Raw genomic sequence first — 22,108 nt, forward strand, 5'->3', positions numbered from 1 at the left:
GGGAGAGTTTGCTCTTCTTTTAAAAAAGAGAAAATCCATTTTCATATATAAATAATTCTTGCTGCAAGAGATCATTTAGACTATCTAGCTCCTCAGGCCATAACTATAGCTGTATTATTTCTTACACCTCTACCTCTCATTCCTGAAAATATCTAGCAATAGGTCACTGAAAAGCAGGGACTCATGCTTTATCCTGACTACAGGAAAAGAGCTGACACAACTGAAAACACCTGTTGCCAGCATAAAGCCCTACCCTCTTCTTATTGCAGCCTGGGTACTCACAGTGGTGTAAGCTGTTGTAGCTCTCATTTTCAGCTTCCTACTTGCAGAATGAAATCTAGGCTACAATCCCATGGACTTGAGCATGTCAGGATTTCATACTTAATGTACAGAATATGCAAACCAGTGTCACTGAGTTGTTACTGAAGAAACAAAAAGTCAAGAAGAGTATTTCCAGCAAACTCAAATTCTCTACTGATTTTTTTCAGTAGTAATTGCAAGTTCTCGCAATTACGTGACTGCATCTCTCTGCAACTCAGCCTTCCTCCCAGCCTATCCTCTCTGTTGAGCTTGCACTTGTGGTACCAGACAGGAATAGTGCACACTGTCTCCTTTCACAGAAGCAGGAAGCATACATTACAAGTCATGATCACTTGGCATGACTCCAACACAATCTTCAAAATACAACTATTTAATAGAAAATTTCGTTTCAATTTTACAAAATACAGATACACCACTACCCAATATAGCAAAATAATGGAACTGAAAAATAATTTCAAAATATTTAACACATTAGGTTCTAAAATAAATAATGCTATCTAAAGAAGTGTTCAGGTTTTACAACTACGAGGAGGCAGTTCCACTATTACTGATCTCTTTTTCAACTTCTTTACATGTTCCATAGTTTATGTAGAAAAATATACAAGAAAAGAATTTTGGGATAAAGGGTAACTTGGGTATGTAACATTTAACATAAATAAAAAGCCTAAAGCAAAACCAAAAAGAAAACCAATTGTTTTATTTCTGTACATCAAGACTACAAATAGTATTTTAACACATCATTTATTACCCAAATTAAGAAATTATACATTTTTATATGGTTACTAGTAAACATCTTAAAATCACTCAGTTTTCCTACATTTAAAAGGATATTGCTGGTTACTGATTATTAAATATGAAATCCAACAGAGTTTCCTGTAACAGCAAAATATTTTTTTGCATAAGAGATGAATACAAATTTGACTGTAATTTTTGATGATTTAAAAAACTAAAGTTCACAGGGATGCACTTACGGATCTTACAGTCTGAACTATAATTCCTTTCTGTAAATGGACTGCAGTTTGCCTACGAACACCCAACAATGTGCCGACTACTACCAGAGGATCAGTTCCTTCCATGTGAAAGCATTTTTTTTCCCAGATACCAAATGGTATTAAGCAGCATATTACCACCTACTTTTCTTAGCAGAAAAACTGCAGGCAGATGGATAGAAAAGCTGTTTCATCACCAAAAAAATAATGAGTTTGCCTAATGTCCACAGCACAGATACAGCGTTTCAAGATGAAAAGAAATTACAGGGAAAAGGAATGTGAATACCACAGGCTTCAAATATAAAAGATAAAGCCTGATAACTTTGGTTCAAATAATTTTAATAGTTTTTACACGTGTATTTTTCCAGAGTGATGACTTCTGTATGTACTGTGTATGCAACAGCAGTCTCATACATTTAAAAAGAAAACAAAAAATCTGCACAGGCACAAAAGACAGAAACAGGACAAAGAAAATATGGATAGTCACATCCACTCACAACAGTGTTCAAGTGATAATGATGCAGCCAAAGGTTGAACTTAAAATAATGCAAATCAGATTTCTCCAAGTATTTCAGAAAGCACAAATGGAGTATTACAACCATTTTATCTAAGTGCCTACCATCCTGAGGGAAGGTTGTGTCCTGGGTTCAGCTGTAACAGTTATTTTCTCCTTCCTAGTAGCTGGTGCAGTGCTGTGTTTTGACTTTAGCCTAAGAACAATGCTGATCACACACCAGTGTTTTAGTTGTTGCTCAGTAGCACTTACCCTGATGAAGGACTTCTCAGTCTCACGCTCTGCCAAGTGAGGAGCTGGGAGGAAGCAGAGACAGGACACCTGACCCAAACTAGCCAAAGGGGTATTCCACACCACACCACATCATGCCCAGTATGTAAACAGGGAGGGAGTCACCCGAAGGCCCAGATCGTTGCTCAGGTCAGGCTGGATACTGGTCAGCAGGTGGTGAGCAATTGTACTGTGCACCACTTGTGTTTATTGTTATTTTCCTTTCCCCTTTTAGTTTTATATTCTCTCCCCTTGTTATTCGCCTTATCATTATTATTAGTAGTAGCAGTAGTAGTTTCATATTAATCTTTAGTTATTGGACTGTTCGACCTGTGGGGTTTTACATTCTTTCAATTCTCCTCCCCATCCCACCCAGAGCGGGGAAAAAGGAAGCAGGGGGTGTGAGCAAACAGCTGCGTGATGCTGAGTTACTGGCTGGACTTAAACCACAACAGGTAGTATAAAACATCAGTTCTGCAACAACTATGATTTGTAAACAGTTCTACAATGTACGATGTTAGGTTATCGGTAATGAGCATTTCCATCCTCTCAGTTCTGGGATATCTGCAAACATCTGCTTCACTTCCTTCTAGAAGATTAATTATGGATGTCTCATCCCAATGCGCTGCATGGTACACAACTTTATTGCCAGTTTGTGAAATTATCTGTTTGAACAGCACAAAGCCAAAGCTTCATCTTTGGTTAATTTCACCGAGATGTCACGGTTCTTTAAATGTGCTCTTTCGTCGCGTAACACAGAAAACAGCCACACTGCACACAGCATTCACTGTTTTGAATCATAAAGCAGTGTCAATGTAATATTAATTAATGAAAGCTAACTAAGAAATTGTGTTTAAAAATGAAACTTATTTGAGGGCATTTGATAAGACACAAGAGCTGCAGAAATCTAGACAGAATTCCCTTAAAACTGCTGGGGTATGGGTGCTGCTTATATAGTAGGCACTGGTTAGTTCCTCTGCAGATCATCCAAACGAGCATCAGTTCGACTCAGCTTAATTCAAATCCAGCAGCACATTCAATGGCATAAAGGAGTTTGCTTCGCATCAGATTTTCATCATAAAACTCAGGAAGCTTCAGCAAGTTCATGCAGGTACTGGCAGTAGGTAGCCTGTCTAAATCAGATCCTCCATTGTGAATGCAAAATGCAGGGTACAACTCCTGAAAAATGCAACAGAATAAAACATATCAAAACACACATACAAGCTAAAGCCCACCCCCTAACAGCTGGCACAGATTGCTGGGAAATAAATCATTACATTAAAACCTGTCACAATGACATACTCAAATGGCATTTTCCCTCATTCCTGGTGGCTCCAAAAGCACTCTTGAATTGTGCAGTGCCTCCTTCCACCTTGTCTCCACCACAATCCATTAATTTGCAGAAGACAAAGCAATTTATTTGGTTCCCAGGAAAAAAAAAAAAAAAATTGTTGTGGTTCATGCACTATTCTGCAAATTTATGATGCTACAAAAACAGTGAAACACAAAATGGAAAAGTAATACAGCAATATGCATGGAATTTTTTGTTGGTTTTGTTGAATTTGGGAGAAACAACTGGGATTCACAAATTCAGACTCGCTTTTAGAAAGCCTCCCAAATGCCCATGGATACTGTTGATTCTTCAGGAGCAGGAAAATCATGGGTTCCTGCTACCCTGAAGTTTTCTGACAGTGAAATACTGTCAGAAATGCTGAACACAGGGAATGGGCCACTAGCAGTAACAGAGGTAAATAGGGAAGGATGTTCTGTCATGTTTGAATGATTTAAAATATTTGTCATTGCGTAATGACACAGCTTCTTCTGAGAATTGTACTTTTCATCCTGACTATACAAAAAAATGTATAAGATACATTCTTCAAGTGTATGAGTATCAAGCCATCATTTCCTTCTACTCCCCACAATATAAAATGGTATTTTCTTTGTTAAAATCAATTATCTGATGCAATGCTAAAGACATTTCTTGCTCTAAGGGGATTTGTCTAAACTAATCTTCCAGTAAGCCTACAACTTACGAATTTCAAGATGAACAGTATGACATGGTCTAGTGTGAGGCATCCCTGCCCATGGCAGGGGGGTTGGAACTATACGACCTTAAGGTCCTTTCCAACCCTATTCATTCTATGATTCTGTGTGTAAGATTGCGCAAGTATTTGTACTACCATGGTCTAGAACTCTGAATCAATAGGTACTTCGTATTCTCCAAATAAAAATCTAACTTTATTTAAAGTAATTATACTCCGTGTTTCTTTGTAGAGAGATTAGAAAGTCACTCAGCTGTTACTGGGATGATATTGATGTGCATAGTGAGTCTGTAATGATACAAACTTATCAAACCCCAATTATTCTTCTAATGTGAAAATTATTGATCTGAGGAACAGACTTTGAAGACATTTTGTATGCAAAATTTAATTGTTTTAATAATAAGAGAAAGAGTATAAGGAAAAATGTATTTTATGTTACCTCTAAAGCAGGTTTTTTTGCTGGCAAGAAAGTATTAATTTTATCAAATGCATGCCTGACATAAAACAGTTCTGATTTTAGAAACTGGAAAAAAAATCCTAGCTCCAAAGGCAAAAGGTCAATGTGACTCTAAGCTAAATTATTGTTCAAATGGAGGCCTTAAAAGTATTTCATGGTTCTTAAAAGTATTTCATGGTTCAATGCTGTATTTTTAGTGTTCCTTTCAAAATGCTAATTGAATTCCCCTACTTTAGCTTTAAAAATGGAAAAATTAAGTTCTAAATTGAAATGTCATGCCAAAGGCACCATTTGTTGCATAATTAAATACTGTACAGTGGGAAACTGCAATAGTTTGGAAGTGAAAAGTATCATCAATTTATTATGTGACCTGATTGGAACTTAACAATTTTCAACCATGCTTTAATGATTTTTTTTGTCCGTAACAATCACATTTATTAAACTTATTAAACTTTAATTAGCTTTAGTAAATGTTATTCTGAGTCTGAAGCTGGCAGTGAAAGTTGAAATTTTTAAAGATGCAAAGCTAGAACATGCCATCTATAAGCTATCAATGTCAAGACATTTCCTTATCTTAAATTAACATGCACCAACTTTAAGAAAACGAGACGGTTCTACGCTATAAAGCATACAGAAGATTTTCAAGGAGAACCAGAAACTGTGTTCCTCTCAGAATATTATAGTACACCTATTAAAACTGTAAACAAATTTTGAAGATAGCTTGTGTTAATATCTACCAACTTAAATATATTCAGGCAGTTACTTGGCTGGTAATATTCAGCATTCCTGCAGCTTTGCACTCTTCACCTTCAAAGCTCTGAACAACACACAGTCAACAGGCTACTGAGACATTACTGCTGATGACAATACCAGTTACCCACTTCCTGTTCTGACAAGCATTTCCCAGAAAATCCCTCGTTTGCTGGTATATCCACATCAACAAGACACTACTGCAAGCACCATGCAAGTACTGACATAACTCCCGCTCAGTGCTGCCCAGCAAGGCAGCAGTAATGCCTTATCACTGCTTTCTGTTGCCAAGACTCTTGCATGCAGCTGAGCTCGTAAGTCCTTTGTATAGTGAATTAATCTTTTAACTTATTGCTATAATTTGATGACTATTTTACTTCCATTTTTTCCCAGCTAAGTATGTTAAAGTCAGGTTGTGGCCTATCTCCCAAGTATATACACAAACTTCAGCTTTCCACATTTGGCTTCTTTCTAACATGTCTCTGTCAGTCTCAGTATTTTTAGACTTTTGATTCACTTCCTCCATCTCTTCAAATGTCATGCTGGCTACCTCAAAGCTGGGTAGCTACATCTGCATTTCTTCCTCCTTGTAATTAAAAAAGATGACAACAAATGGAGATTTCTGTTTGCTTTGTTTCCACACAACAGTTCCCAGTTCTCCCTTCATTATGTGACTGATGCACGCTATCCTATCTTGTTCTCATCCCACAGTTTTCTAATTGTTCTTCCCACTGTCTTATAAAATTCTGTTTGTTGCCAGAGTACTGCACAGAAATATTCACATGGACTTGGAGAGTTTAAGAGAAATGCTTGCAGGCTTTTAAATAATCAATCACAGAAATCAATGAATGAATACCTTGGATAGGATTCATGTGATTAAACAGCCATCTGTGTTGTCACTATATCCAAATCTAGTCACCCTGGACACTCTTTACTGTTAAAGGGGATCTAGTTCGTATGTTTTGTGGAGTCTAAGGCATGATTCATTTCACCCTGAAGCAGACATGTGGAAGAATCAGACAAATTACTGACTTAAAGTGTCAGTTCCTCTCCTCCGGGCCTGTAAAAGGAATGCAGCTGAGCTACAGATTATAGATACTGAAGATGAAGGATATGCTGCCTATCCACATGCTAACAGCACCACACAGCACTTGCTACAGCAGCAGAAGGGATTATGTGGACAGTGAGACTGCACAGAGGGTTACAGAACAACTGTACCAAAGCGAGGTTTAAATGATCATACGCAGGACTTAACACAATACCTGCATTCATTTTTTCATCTACCTATTTTACATAATAAATATAGGAAATTAGTTACTATTCACCTCTTAATTATTGTACCACAGTACCTTATAATGTGATCGTTTACTAGGTACATGTACTCAAATCTTGCTTAGCAGCAAATCTTATTCTTGTAAGGAACTGGATGATGCAATGTCTGTATTTGTTCCACAAAAGCCCACTTTGTATTATTTTTACTCAATAATACAATAGTAAGCATGCTGCTGATCACTGTGCTGAAGCTGCAAGTGTTGCTATGAAATAATTTATTCTTTTATTTTCTTACAAAAAAGCACTCAATGTTCTCACATTTTAGAGGAAATAAAATCCATAGCTGGTTCTTAGCATTTTTCCAGCCCAGCTGAAACTCATGGGTAGAATACCCTCAGACTTTAGCTGCAAAAGGTCTTCAACTTGCCTTGGCCTCTCTTTAGTTTTAGAAGCAGTAGACAAAAGTTCTCTTCATACTTAAGCTTCACCGTAAATAGCAATCTAAAGATAGCAGCCAAATATTTAGATACAAAGGGTAAATGGCAATTAGAAGGAACCATATTTCCTGCTTCAAATGGTTAATTTAAGAGGTTCAAATTTAATAGCTGCTTTTCTACCCTAAATCTCTTTTGCCTGATTTAAAAGACATCGTTTTTAACTCAACCTGTTCCTTGAAACCGGTAGCAATCTGCTTCTGCACAGTGACATGAAATGGCAGCAAGGATCATCCATGACAAAGACTAATTGTTCTAACCAATGTGTTTTGTAGGCTTACCAAATTCTGCGGTTAAAACAGAAACCAACAGAACAACATTTCATTAACTATTTTAAAAATATACTCATTATACACACAAATGCAAACACTGAAGCTGTTTCTGTAGTCACAGAGGAACAGCCTTCTCAAATGAAAAGCTTGTATCATAATCATATTTACAGAAACCTGTCAGGAAGACATATACCTTAAACCCCAGAAGAGGCGGTCGAGAGCAGCTTGTTACAAACTTGAGTAGTTTGCGTTTCTCCTCATCAGTGAAACTTTCTACAACTCTCCAGAATATTTTAATTACAGGATGGTCTGCTGTGTAGCCACCTATAAGGAGATTCAAATTATTTACAGGTAGAATAGTTATATGTAAGAAATAAATCCTCCAGAAAACTAGCATCAATCTTGAAAAGCTTGGGGAAAATACTATAACCAGCAGGCTTACACTGCTGACTTCCAGTATCTACAGATCTCTTTAATCACTGCATTTTGAGTTTCTCATTCATTGGTTACCTATGGCTACTATCTCCCTCAGCTTTTTAACTGCAGTCTTCTTCACTGAATCCTATTTGTTTATTTTGAATTAATTTCATTTAGTTTAGCATTTACCTAGTAACCCTGGATTACTGCTTTTTTACTTTCACCAAGAGTCTGCAAAATATGCAAAACTCAGGATGTTGTTTAATGAATCGGAGATGAACTGATTATATAGTAGCAACTTTTTAATTACATTCATGATAAATGCAGGGGAAAATTAAGTAAGGTACCTTGCATTTCTCACAAGGGAAAAATATGAGCTCTCTCTTCAGGCTGAGTAAGAAATTATACGTATCTGAATGCAGTTGTAGAAACATCCCAAAGTCATTTGCAGTCTTACTTTCACAGGAACCAGACACAACCATTGACTAACATCTATTTAGAAAAGGAATTACATGTCCTCTAATTATACAGCTATAGACTTGCGTTTAAGTGTCTGAATAAATACACCGCATGCCTATAGTTTTCAACATTTACAAAATTAGGTTGTAATTATAATTTCAATCTTCTGAGATTCAAGCCTGTCTAGAGAGTTTTGCCAAAGTTAACAAGAATGCCTCTGCAATATTTTTTAAAAGCTAGGATAAAAAGCAAGTTTATTTACTCCCAAGTTATTATAATACATTTTTTTATTTAAGTGAAAAATATGCTTACCTGAATAGTTTGTGAAAGATTTAAGGTCATCCAAACTAATAGGAACCTGGGCACCAGAAGTCAGAACCTAGTAATGAAGGAAGTTAGTTACATTACGGACAAAAAAATTAGCATTTATTTCTGTTTAAATCAATTGTTTTCTGCCATTTTAAGCGAAGTACCTGTATTTCCTGTTGATCAAACATTCGAAGCCATTCAAGATTCACAACATTGGCCAGCCCCTGACGGAAAGCAAGGCAATGCTGTCGAATTTGTTTGTTTAGCCTGTAGTCTGCCACCAGATGGATGTACGCAATTCGGTTGGCGCTGGTAACAGGAATATCTTTTCCACCTGGCTTCAGCTCAATCACCTATAAACATAATGATTTTCATCATCTTAGTAAAACTTTAATTCTGTGTGCTGTAACCATAAAGTTAAACTGCAAAACATTCCAATAAGTGATGTATGTATCTGAAGTTCACTAGAATATACTCAAGAATATTCACCTCAAAATAAGATGTAACATTATGACAAGTTATAAAGGTACGGGTTTTTCTGTTTACTTCTAAGACCACATTCTACAGCAACCAGTTTCTAGATCTAAACCTCCAGCTGCTAGTGCAGTTGACCACATGGCCTTGTGGTTTATTACCAGGAACTGGATTCAGCAAAGTCAGAGCTCTTTTAGAGGAGACAGTGTGTAATACTGAATTTCCCACTGCAAGTCAAACAGAAGCTGAGGTGAAATTCTTCCCCTTGGCAAGCTTACCCCTAGCTTCACTGGTGGTAGCAGTGCCCTAGAAGAGAGAGTAGTCTGTATAAGCACAGAGCTCACATAGAGTGCTGTCTTTCCAGCTGGATTCAGAAAGCTGTGCTTGACAGACTAGGCTTGACTGTTTGGTGATCATGAATTCTGCAGGATCATATTACAGTAAAAGCAATGTCCAATTATTATTCTGATACAAGCCTAATTTACAGAATTATAAGCATTCGCAATTCTTGCTGTTGCAAATCCAGGTTGCACGTGCTCAACACCTTCAACAGAAGTAAAAAAACCAAACAAACAAAAAAATCAAACCTGAACCTTGTTTTTCTACTGAGCTTAACTTGTTCTTCAAGTACACCAAGACACCTCAGCATGGAAGAACTCTTAACGAAAAGAAAAAAAACAAACTAAAGATACTGTAATTGCATTAAGATATAAACCAGGCTCAAAGGTGGTTGCTGTTAAAACACTAGAGACCTTTAGGTATTCTACTCTTTACTACTTTACTTCTGTTGAGTAGCAGCCCAAATGGAAGGGATTACTAGAGTACTAAGAGGAGGATTAAGAACCTGAAAAGCTGCGATACTGTCATCTTCGGAACTCTTCCAAAAATAATTTGGTTTTTTACACTCTGGAGTCATCAATTCTTTTTTTTTTTTTTTAAAAAAAAACAACTGCACACTTCCATCTGTGGTAACAATAACATCTTTGGAGCTCAGAGAATAAAATGTGAACAGCTGCTCTTGAACATGTCACCTAACTACGTGAGCTGTTCTAGTACTATGCAAAATGCAAAATGGCGAGATAACAAAAATATCAGTGCTTTTGAGCATTCAGATTTTTACTTGATTCATAGCTTTTTAAGACCAAAGAAGAACATTATGATCTGTGAATCTGACCTCCCAGGTAACACAGGCCAGAGGATTCTGTCTAGAGATTCCTAACTCGATAAATCCATAGATGAGCTAGAGCACATATTTTAGAGATAGGCAATCCTGGTGTAAAGACTCCATATGACAGAGTATTTATCAGTTTCCTTGATAAGCTGGAACAACCTGAATTACAACAGGTGTTAAAATATATCTTCCTTTCCACTTTAATCCTTCAGCTGCAACCTTCTTGCTTTTGTTCCACCTACAGTAAAAAAATTCCTCAATACTCCACCATGTATATAAGCAGGTAGCACTGACTACAACTTAAGCCCTCTTCCTGGGGTCTTCCAGTAATCTAACTGTCTCTTTCAGATTCTGTCAGCGTGAGATTAATTCTACCACCACTATGTCAAAGTATCAACACAGTCTGAAACAAAAGGAGTAATGCAGCAGGAATAATAAATATATTATGCCACAAACGCTAAGAAGGGTGTAAAAGAGAAGGCAGAAAATAGTAACACTTAGTAGCAGTAAATGTTGATGCCGTTCACTTTTTACTCATTCAGTGTTTCCATGGCGTTTTAAAGGAACTATTGTAGAATTCCCACTTAATTTTAAACGTCAGGAATGACTGTAAGAGTTCCTTTTCAAAAAAAGACAAACAACAATTTCTGACATGTTTAAAGATTTATCAGCTTGGATTTTTATTTTTATTCATCCCATTTCGCCACTAGATGGTGCAAGATAACACAGGTTAGAACTGGCAGCACTATTAAAACTACCCAGGACGTGCAGACTTGTGTCATAACCTTATTTTCTATTTTGTAGATCCAAGTTAAAATGATTTTTTGTTTGTTTGTTTATACTTGGCTCATTATCGAAATCACATATTTTAAAAGCAGTGAAATCATGAATATTATTTAGATAAGTATTCAGATTATTCACTCTAGGGGAAATATAAAACTGGAAAAGTCCTGTTTTTAAAAATCTGCAAGAAAAGGTGCTTTGCAGTTTTTAGTACTGTGGACAGAAGTACTGAATTAGGCCTCTGACTGACGGTTAGATACACTTGGGACCACAGTTGCATGCACTTAGGGTTTTCTTGGCTATAAATCCTATTTTATGTTTCTGCAGGTAATAAATAAATAAATAAATAAATCAACTTACATTTACATTCTTAAGAAAATTATCACAGTTTGTAAAAAAAGAGTAACTATTATGAATAGCTGCAGTTCAAATGAAGAGTTCAGACTATAATTTTCAGTTACTGTATTTACTATTTTGAACATTAGCATAATAATGAAATAAACACAACAAAAATCAGGAAGACAGTCGATAACGTATTTGTCAAGCAGAATTCAGGGGCACTATCTTCTGGCTTACTGGTAATAATCTGTCACACAAAATCGATTTGTAATGTGATTACAGGCAGAAAATGGCAAGTCTCTATTGATAGACAAACATAATGCCAGTTCCTGCTCACGCAGATCTGGCAGTGGCAGCTGCTTCCCAAACTAATGTAGAAAAGGAATATTTAGAGGGTAAAGTGGGAAACATTTTAGGAAAGAATAAAGTACCTGTCATCTAGGCATTCTTTTTTTGAGTGTGAAGATATAAGACATATCTCTTCATAGAATCAGATTTCCCAGTGCAATTTCAAAAAGCACTCTTAAAATAGTCAAGAACTCTTACAAACTTGTTTTTAGAAGAGATGAAAATATTTTATCTTTTCTCTTGGACTGTGATCACTTTTTTCTCACATCACCCCTACAGTTTTTCCCCATTCTGAAAATAAGCTGATTTTGCTTTCTTTCCCTCTCATCTGTCTTCCAGATGTTCAGGCAGGAGTTCTAGGTAGGAGACTGCACCTGAACACCTAAGAACACATTTGCCGTGTTATAAATCTGCCTGAGAAGGATCAGCTTCAACTTCAGTATTTTTCATCTGAGAAATCTCAAAAATCATTCATCTAATCCACTGTATCCTAGTAAAGATGTTGCCAAGACAGAAATTTTCAGAATTATTTTTAAGGCTTCAAAATTTTCTCTCAGTGAAATTTAAAGGCAAAGAACTCTCCTTTAGTGTGTCAACATATTTTAACTAACAACAATGGCATACACATCTGTTTAAGAAGCTAAAGAAGGCGTCCCAACACCAACTTTCCCCACTGTATGGATTTCACAGAAACTGCTGTCATGGATGTTATAGTGCTTTCCTGTGGATTTGTGCTTTTAAACTTTATTTACGGAGTATTCTGATCGTTTCAACTGTTCCGATCCATGTGATCTCAAGAATCAATGTTTGAGGTGACCCACTGTAGTACAGAATCTGCCACTTTGAAGGAAGAAGAATAAATATTAGAATCTTCCTCTCTCCCCCTGGACAGCCACAAAACACCTTCCTCACTGGTAAGGTCTGAAAAAAGGAGGTATTGTCTCCAGTTCAATAACTTTACACCTGTAAGCATTTTAGAATAATTTTATCACCATCTAATCTACAAGATAAAAGGAAAACTAAAATCAATATACACAGCTACTTGAAGGCACCTGTAACTATGGGCTGCCTTTCTCTGGAGGCTGTTTTACTAGCCACCATTTTCTGCAGCAGGTCCAACTGCTGAAATCTAGGCTACCACTGCATTAGATAATTCTTTATCAAAAGCTAAAGCTATTTCGTGCTAGAAGATAAGGTTGATGGCAGAGCTCCCCTAATTAGCAGGTCTAATGTGCAAATTATTAAGTACCTTTTTCAACTTCTGGTGAATGCACTTTGACAGTAGTTTAATGGGATCTAAAAGCACATTACAGGATTGGAATCAATATGCTGATAATAGAATTTCTACCTTCTACTACTGACAGAGGCAGTAGAGCTCCTTTTGAATGTGTCTTTCATAGCAGATAATGCTTTTGTGCCACAATTGCTGGATGGACACTGTCATGAGGATAGCTATTTACAATGATAGATTTATGATGCATTTATTGGGCACAATTTATTAGACACTAAAGTGGTTGTTTAGCTGAAAACTAGAGATAATGTACATTCAACTTAGGGAGTGCAAATTAAGCTCTTTTCCCAAAGTGAATTAGCCTTACCTTGACACAGTTAGTATGCAACAGTTACATGAGTCAAATACCAGACAAAATGTATTATCCATATGAGGTTTATTAAGGCAATGAAATTAAGTATAAAAAGTAACTTGTTGCATCAAAACACAGAAGACAATGACAACTAATTAGTTCTGTTGAACTACACTAACATGCAGTCTCATTAAAAGATGGTTAGTATTTCACGGGTATTGTGCTCTCTCTCCAAGTATAAACACAGCAAAACAGCATCAGAATATTTAACTTCTATTTCATTTCCTTACTGATAATTATATTTAATCTTCCTTTTAAACTTATGCCGAACAATTAAAATCCAAAAGTCTTGATAATACCAGCCATAGCCTGCAGAGAATTTTAACAAAACAAATTAGGCTTCTTGGCAAGAATGCACCTTTTTACAATGTTTTTGCTGCAGTAAGTAGAGCTGGCAACATCTCTAACCTGGATCTCTACATTATTTCTGAGTGATTTCTCTTTTCTATATTCTTCTACCCTACTTGTTGAGATAGGTTCTAACTTGTGTGGCTAATTTTTCAGGACATACAGTGTAGGTGTATGAAGTATGTAAACTAAAACTTCCCCAGAAAATATTAGCTACTTTTCATTTTTAGTTAAGACACTAAACTGGATTTGTATTAGCTGCGATCAACAAAACTATTACTTTAAGTGCACAATAACGAGTCATTGGGTCATTATTATTTTAATCCATTACTATTTCTAACTCTGATTCCAAAGCAGGGCAGTACTTCTATCGCTTACATATCACCTACCTTTTCCAATTATCTGAAGTGCAATCAGACAAACACCACGGAAGATTTTGTTTAAGAAACTATCTCAAGCAAAAGAAGTTTTCATGTATGATTGTTAGGAAATAATCACTATCGTTAACTATTTAAAAGACCAGACTTTTAAGTCATCATCAAAAATTGTTTTTTCAAGTACACGGTTAGTTATTGTCTACTTATATCTACTTTCAATACTTGAAATATTGAGCCAGAATCCCTATGATGCCACACAAACACAGCACCTTTAGCAGTCATTTCCTATCACTTTTAAAAATTGCTTAGTGGGGGTAGTAACGATTCATCAGTCATACATAACAGGAAATAAAAGAAAAAGAAAGAGCTAAAAACATTCTTACCTGCGCTTCCCCAAGGTCATTATTTACCACAGTGAAGTTCAGTCCAAGTTCTTCCACATCCCCTTCATAGCTCTTGAGAAAAAGCAGATTTTTGTACATTTCTGGATCTAATGAAGCTAAATGATGAATGTCAACATCAGCACTTGTCCCCAGTAATTTTGACAGGAAAAAACTAGCAAATGGCAGCTCCACCAGCATATTTTCATAAAGAGCCTGAAAAACAAAGCAGTGAAAACCACATTAGATTTTGCTGTTGTAGATGTAGGAATTCTGAAGGCTGTTGTCTTATTTCTCAACCTTCTGGTAACTCCTTAATTCAGTGGCTGAACAGGATCTTCTGGTATGGCACTAGCCCATGTATTGCAAAAATTTAAAAACATTCATCTGAAATTTGAAATTTGGACATTCTTGTGAAATATCAAGTCCCAAACTTTGCAAATTAATTATGTGGTGATTTAAAAGGTAAGGTCACCACTTATCTGTCAATAATCTTCTTGTCCTAAGTATGAGAGCAAACAGGAAGTGTTATCAATTGCACAGATTGGCAAGAAAAGCCAAGTTTACTAAAGGACAATGCAAATGCATCAGAATGTCTTCCAAAAATATTTAGCATTTCTACCTGCATTAGCATCACCACAAGCAATATTTTTCCATTCATGATACATGTAAAATTGTCTGCCCCGTAAAATTAACTACTTAAAACCAGTACCTTGTAAACTAACCCAAATACATTATTTCTCTTGCATGTTGTACAGATCCATCACTGCATATTTTTGGTGAATTCTACTGCTTAATGGCATCAAACCACTCTAATTTTCTAAGCCAAGAGCTTACCAGTTATGACTGTAGCATATACCCAATCCTTCCTACACCTGGCACTGTTCTGCCCTTCAAAGGATTACTGAACCAAAAATGAGCCTGACCAAATATGCAGCACTCATGAAAAATGTATTTTTACTGTAAACTGAGAGTTTCCCCAAGAATTTTCAAAAATGCATGAAACTCCAGCAATACTACTCTCAGTTATCTACTATATGACCACATTTCCACGCAACGCAAAGCAACTTTGCGTATTTTTTCATAAAAGAACTTGTTGTTTCTTTCCAATCAGTATTTATGGTAGCTCTCAAAAGGAGAGATGGAAACTTCAGAGCTCGAAAGAGAAAGCATAACATAATTTAGAGAGAACCTACATGTTAAAGGAAAAACATTCCTTTAAAAAAATACTTCCTTTAAAAAAACATTCCTGAAACATGCTGCCTTTGCATAGCCTTTCCCATTGCCCAGTCTGTTTGCCACATCAGCATCTCTAACAATGACAACCAAATCTTTATGCTATCTGTATCTATATCACTGCTGGGCAGATCAGTAAAAACATCATCAACACAGCATTATTGTTTGTTCTCTTTTTACTCTTGAAGAGCAGTGCTTTGGCATTACTTAATTCCCCCATAATCTGCTGCATACTTAGAAAAGGAAGCACAATGAGGCAAAACAAGGGAAAAAAGATGAAAAAATGTAGCTGTAATCATTCAATGATATTCCAACAAAGACGTTAAGAAAAATATACACAATTCCTTAAACTTTCGAAAGAACATTTCTGTGAGGTGAGTTAGACCTTGCAGAAAGAACTCAGAATAACGAGTTCAAAGCCAAAGGGTGCATTATATTTAGAGCTGTATGATTTATTCAAGGTGTAGAAGTCGAAATCCTCATTTGTATACTTGACTTTAAAAGCAAACTAAAGGGATAAATCATTAATTTGCAATGTATAAGGTCAGTGTTTGCTGTTCCTGCATTAGTAACAATAAAGCCATTGTAATTCTTTAAATATATCAAAGCTACCCGAATTTAAAATGGAATTCCATCTATGACTCATAAAATGTAAATGTAGAGGTGTAATTTTTTACACAAGGCAGGTTTAAGCCTTTAGAGCATTTAATATACAAGGACTAATAAATGATAGCACTAAAAACTATGATCACATCAGCTAAATGGATTATAAATTAAATTTCCATAATGTATGCAACTGAAATACAAAAGTAGACATAAATCAAGGTATTTTCTAAACACAGGTTAATTACACAAATTCAAAACCTGTCTATTTTTTATGTAAAATAATCCACTTAGCATTTTTCAAGCTGATCTTAAGTCTTAGCCACTTGCAACACTTGATCCTAGAAGCCTATCAATAATTCCTTGTCAGGAAAAAACAGCAATAGGTATATTGAAGAAACTTGTATGTTATTTTTCAAGTGTCTGTCTTTTATGAGTGTTTATTGCTAGAAATTGTGCCAAAATGATTTGAAATAAAAAGGATTAATTATAGTAGAAGCTTTTTAATATAAGTGAGTGCAGCTGCAATGCAATTAATGCAAATTGTGATGCTATCAGGAAAATAAATGTGAACAACATCACTGGCTACTTCTGTTTGCTGCCAAATAACTTCAGTAATTTACTACATTAAGAATCAATAAAAAAATAATGCATTTCAAATGCATCACTATTAATCTTCAGGTAGTTCCAAAGTGAACATTTATAACTTCATCTAAAAACTATATAAAGCATTTTTAAATAAACTAAATTGTGCAACTTGAGAATAACTTTAATTACTCCTTCACTTAGCTAAGTGATTGCAATATTACGAAAGTAATTTTTGGAAAGAAGACGAACAGTAGTCCTTTAATTAGTTTCAAAGCCAAGCTATCCTAATAAAGTTTGATGAAAAATGCACTAAAACTCTGGTAAATAAAATCATGATAAACTTCGGGTTTGTTTCAAAGAAGTAAAAGACACTGTTACAGCTCCAGCCCTGCACACAGATGCAGAGAAATACCGTGTACAACTGAACATGACTAAACAAACCTTTATTTTTCAGTTTCCATTCAACTTCCTTGTAATTCAGTCAGCATAAACTAATCAAACTATTTGTTGCTGCCAGAAGATGTGACTCCACCCATTCCTGACAGAGTAATGAAACAAATTGGGTTGCTGATTCAACTAGGTTAGTTTGCAAGTGGAGTGGTCATACAGTATTGGTTACGCACAATGGTTATATTACAACATGCTGAATAAAGTTCAGAATTTTCAGATTATTTGGGTCATGTTTTGTCTGGGGTGCTGAGTTTTGGGTTTGGGCAGGGTGTGGTGAATGTTGGCGGACACAGCATGTTTGAAGTTGAGGTTTCTTTCAAGTCAGAATCTGATTCAGCTCACAGCTACAGCTGTAACTGGGTAGGAACAGCAATGCCATTGGTTTCACAAACCTCAGAGCAGCCAGTTCCCCAAGGAAGTGAACCATAATGAGTATTCTTCTTACTCCACTGATCTAATGACCAAAAGGAAGAGTCATTCCTTCTTTCTTTTCTCTTATGATTTATATTGGGGAGCTGTTAAAGTACCTGATTTTAAACTCAGTTTTCTGCTCACTGAACTCTCTGAGCCAGCCTTCTACAACATCAACATAAAGGACACAGGAGCCCAGCACTGGTGACAGGCAAGGGAATTTACAGAGGTAACCAACTGTCAGATTAATTAGCTGCCATATGAAGCTGCACCATTAGAATATACTTATGTATGTACTTTAACATAATACAAGGTCACGCTCTCCCCACAGAAGCAGTTTTCTCTTTTCCTCCAGCAGCCAATGAGTAACAACAATGACGGAAGAAACTGGCTTGGTCTTGGAGGGAGGCGATTTCTTTCTGTTTGACTAAGTCTGAAGTTCCTGTTCATACACTGCTTCAAGAGATCAAAGTCAGCAAGTTTAACCAATACATATTTTAAAACTAACCTCAAATTTCAAGTACTCTTACCCTTTGGTGAGACTTTAACTCCTGTGGTCATCACTGATGGGCCCAATACCATTCTATGTGATGAATTCTTAAGAGTTCACGTTTCCAACTTTCCTATCTAACGAGCCCCTTGACTCCACTGTCTCCTATCCTGCAGTCCCATAAACTGCAATTTATATAAAGCAAAAAATGCAGATAGGAAGTCATGAAAGGAGCAACTGGTGGTCAAACATGACATTAGATTTCTTATTTCTAACACTGGCTGGGAAGAGGAGGGCACAGGATGACACACAACACAACAAACACCTTAATAGAGCTTATTATACCTCTGCCTCCTCAAAAAGCTGGGAGTATTAGGATTTCACTTCCACGGAAACACGTTCTGGAGATGCAAGCTTGGAGCAAGAGACTAGTCTGAAGCAGAGAGAGGGATATGTCTACATCAAGGGCATTCACACAAGCCACGAGCACTATAATGCTCGTAGGGTAATGCATTCCCGGTAGCCAAAAGGTTAAGCCTGCTGAAAGGGCCAACCTGAATTTCCCAGCACCATTTCAAACACATACAGGATGCTTTTTAGGCAAAATTACGACATCTCTAGATAACCATTAAAGCAACTTGAAAGCTTCTGAAACAATTAAACAAAAAAAAAAAAAAAGCAAACAAACAAATCTAGCTTTTGCAAACAAATTACTTTGGCTACTCTTCACCCCAGTGTTTTCCAATTATCTCAAGATATTTGCTAGCTTTTTCCATTTTTTAGGGTTGGGGTTTTTTTTTTTAAATAAATGGTTAAAAGAAGTTTTTCCTGGTTAAAAGGCCAAGAGAAATTACTTCACTTTGGCAGAAGTAATATTCAGGAAAAAGAACTTCATGCACCTCCCTCCCCCTCTGTGTCTGAATGCCTGGAGAACACGCCAGTATATTAAAAACAAGCAAAGTAACAGAAGACCTACTGCAGTTAATAGTTTTTCACTTCACACACAAAGCACACAGTCTGGAGTCTATTGTTTCTCTTTTAAATAATATTAGCTAGTTGTGATTACAGTACAGTTCAACCGCAATTGATGGCAACATGGACTAGCTACAAAAGCCTCTACTCCATGACACAGACCACAACTCAGTCATCTAAAGAGAAAAATATGCTCATCTACTTAGATATACTGAATGCATTCATTAAACACCTGTGATGCAGGGCACAAGGAATGGTTCTTTAAGGCAGGCAACTTTCAGAATATAGACTGGCAATTAGTAGCTTTAATACATTATGGAAAAAAGGTCTCAGCCAGAAGGACAACTGTACACAGTACATAGTAAGAAAGGAAGAAAACTTAACAGTTCTCTGGAGAAGGAGGGCTTTTTTTCTTGCTTTCAAAATAATGCAAGTAGTATCTTACTGGGACTATACATGGTAACTATCACAAAATTATTTAAGCACTACATGGTCACACAAGGTATTGTTCAGGTATGACCCCTACATTTAGGAAACAGCTCTTCAGAAAGAGAAGACTTTGTGCCACATTTTAAAATGACAAAATTAAAGCCAGTCTAGTCACTGCAGACAAATTAGCTATATATAGAAGACGTTACATGAGCATTACAACATGTTGAATAAAGTTCAAACTGTGTAAACAAATTCACAGATGAACCAACTAAACCTCCCTGACTGTAAGGCAACTTTTGTCCCTATACTTACATTTTCAGGTCTACAATTAATTCTCTCATTTATTATTTTAACTAAAATCTCTCAAGAAAAAATAATTAATCGGTCATTGCTCCTACTTTCCATTAATCCTTTACAACCCAAAACTGTATTTTAAAACATAAACAATGCTAAAGTCATACCCCGAGAAAGACACACAGTACTGCCTGGGCTGAGGCAGTAAACAACTGGGCTTAAGTTCAGTTATTTCTCTAATCAGCCCCCAAGACCATAACCCTTTCAATTTCAGTCATTTTAAACAGATACTATTAAATAATACTTAGCACTTACAGAGTGCAATAGATCTTCAAAGCTGTACAGAACCATTAATAAAAATGATAGAAAAATAGCAAAACCATTAGAACTTCCTTCTACCTTATTATTTATATCCTAGAAATATCTCATCTCGCTCACAAAGCTTTTGGGGCCAACAAAGCCTTTCCTACCCTAATGAAAAAGATAAAGCTAAAAATATATTACATTAAAATTAACATGTACTTACATTTTTGAAGCATTTTTAAAGCTAGCGTTTAGTATAAGATGAAGTAATTTCTTACACATATACTTCATGTGCTGTAAAGTGAGGAAAAACAAACTGATACTGCTTCTAACGCCAGGATGGTAAAATAAACCTAATTCTATCAAGTGTGTGTCACAAGGCAGTATACATCTGCTGCCTAGTAGCTTTAAGTTACTGTTTCTCAGTTCTCAGAGCAATACAGTAGCAGAGATATCTAGATGCATTTGTATCACCATAGTAATGGAAAATCTGACACATTATCTTCCCTATTCAACTGCAAAAATTCATACTGCACTTTTTGTTCAAATAATGGATACCTTTTCTGTCTTTTAAAAAAGCAGGAGTCCAAAATTCCACAGCTAGATGCTTGTAATTAAGGCTTCTGAGGGAGCTCTATTAACATCCCTTGTAGCAGTGCTAGTATCCTCAAATTTATTCATTTCCCCACCTCCCAAAAAATAAAGTCTTTTGTAAGTTAGTTTTACTTCCGATTTCCCACCTACTGGGAATTGGAAGGTCAGTAAGTACAAGTCCATTGAAGTTCCAGAGACCTGGGGCAGCAAGACTCAGATACAGAAGGCCTGCCGGACAAATTTGCTGCAGTCAGTGTAAATACCCAAAATGGATTGCAGGTGCATGATAAGCATAAAGCAAACTCACAACTGACTCATTAACACATTACCATAACAATGTAGGAATTCATTTCCAAAGACTCTATTGAAATATATCAAGTATAATGACCCTGACTTAATTTTTAAGTTAAAAATGTAAAGTCATGCTCACACTTTTATTCTAAGAATTTAGGACATATGCAATTTTATTTCATGAATTTTTATTACCAAAATACAGTGTTCAGAAATGTTAGCCCTTGCAGAAAACCACCATTTCATCAGCTGGGTACTGACTTTCTGTTTTAATAGGAACAGTTCTAACTTTCACCATGCGTAAGGAATAAATTGCTGTCAATATCATTTGTGGGGGTTTTGAGAGATGGGAGAGAGAAGGACAAGAGCTACCTGTGGATGCACTGGATAACTGAAAGTTACCATTCGCTACTGAAGTTCCAGTAAGGGCTTAATAGATTTTCTTGTCTCAAATTTAAACATAATTTAGTAAGAGCTGAAGATAAAAGATGGATCTGCTTCTAAGATAAATCTGTATTTTAACGGCAGTGAAATTAGTCATTTTTAAAGACCATTCAAGTAGAATAAAGAATTTCAGTAAATATTCCAAACCTAATTGATTGAAATGGATGTAGGTGTTCCCAACTGTGAAAAAGGATCAGGATACCATTACCACACACTCTGTTTATTTATTCCCTGTCTAGGAACCTGATTTAGAGGCAATAAAATGCAATCAGTACACAAACCAGAAGGAGGAATCATCTGCTAATGGAACTTTTAATTGAGGAGTGACCACTGACATGAGGTAATTCTTTCCATGCAGAACTCCTTGCAGAGACCTCTGTGCACTTTATCACGGTAAACAATCACTAACATATGCATTAAAGAAAATTTAAATACATTATGACCCAATAAATATCACAATCCATCAATACACACTTTTCTTTCCTAAAGATTTAGAGTTAAAATACCACATTTCAGTAGTCTTTTAGTGCTAGACATACATTTACAAGGTTGCTACTAACATAGCTATTTG

At 36.1% G+C, this 22,108-nt stretch overlaps 1 protein-coding gene across 1 annotated transcript in view; it reads right to left on the minus strand.

Moving 5' to 3' along the window:
- Positions 1 to 1,001: 1,001 nt before the first annotated feature.
- Positions 1,002 to 22,108, minus strand: part of UBE3C (ubiquitin protein ligase E3C) — a 73,968-nt gene continuing 52,861 nt past the window's right edge. Inside the window, exons 19-23 of the mRNA XM_080639462.1 lie at positions 14,433 to 14,645; positions 8,731 to 8,919; positions 8,570 to 8,636; positions 7,575 to 7,705; positions 1,002 to 3,273 (exon numbers count right to left, since the gene is read on the minus strand). Of these exons, the coding sequence (XP_080495588.1) occupies positions 3,103 to 3,273; positions 7,575 to 7,705; positions 8,570 to 8,636; positions 8,731 to 8,919; positions 14,433 to 14,645 (771 nt within the window). The 3' untranslated portion in view covers positions 1,002 to 3,102. The remainder of the gene's footprint in view (positions 3,274 to 7,574; positions 7,706 to 8,569; positions 8,637 to 8,730; positions 8,920 to 14,432; positions 14,646 to 22,108) is intronic.

This window comes from Psittacula echo, assembly GCF_963264785.1.
Source record: "Psittacula echo genome assembly, chromosome: 2".
NCBI classification, from domain to species: domain Eukaryota; kingdom Metazoa; phylum Chordata; class Aves; order Psittaciformes; family Psittacidae; genus Psittacula; species Psittacula echo.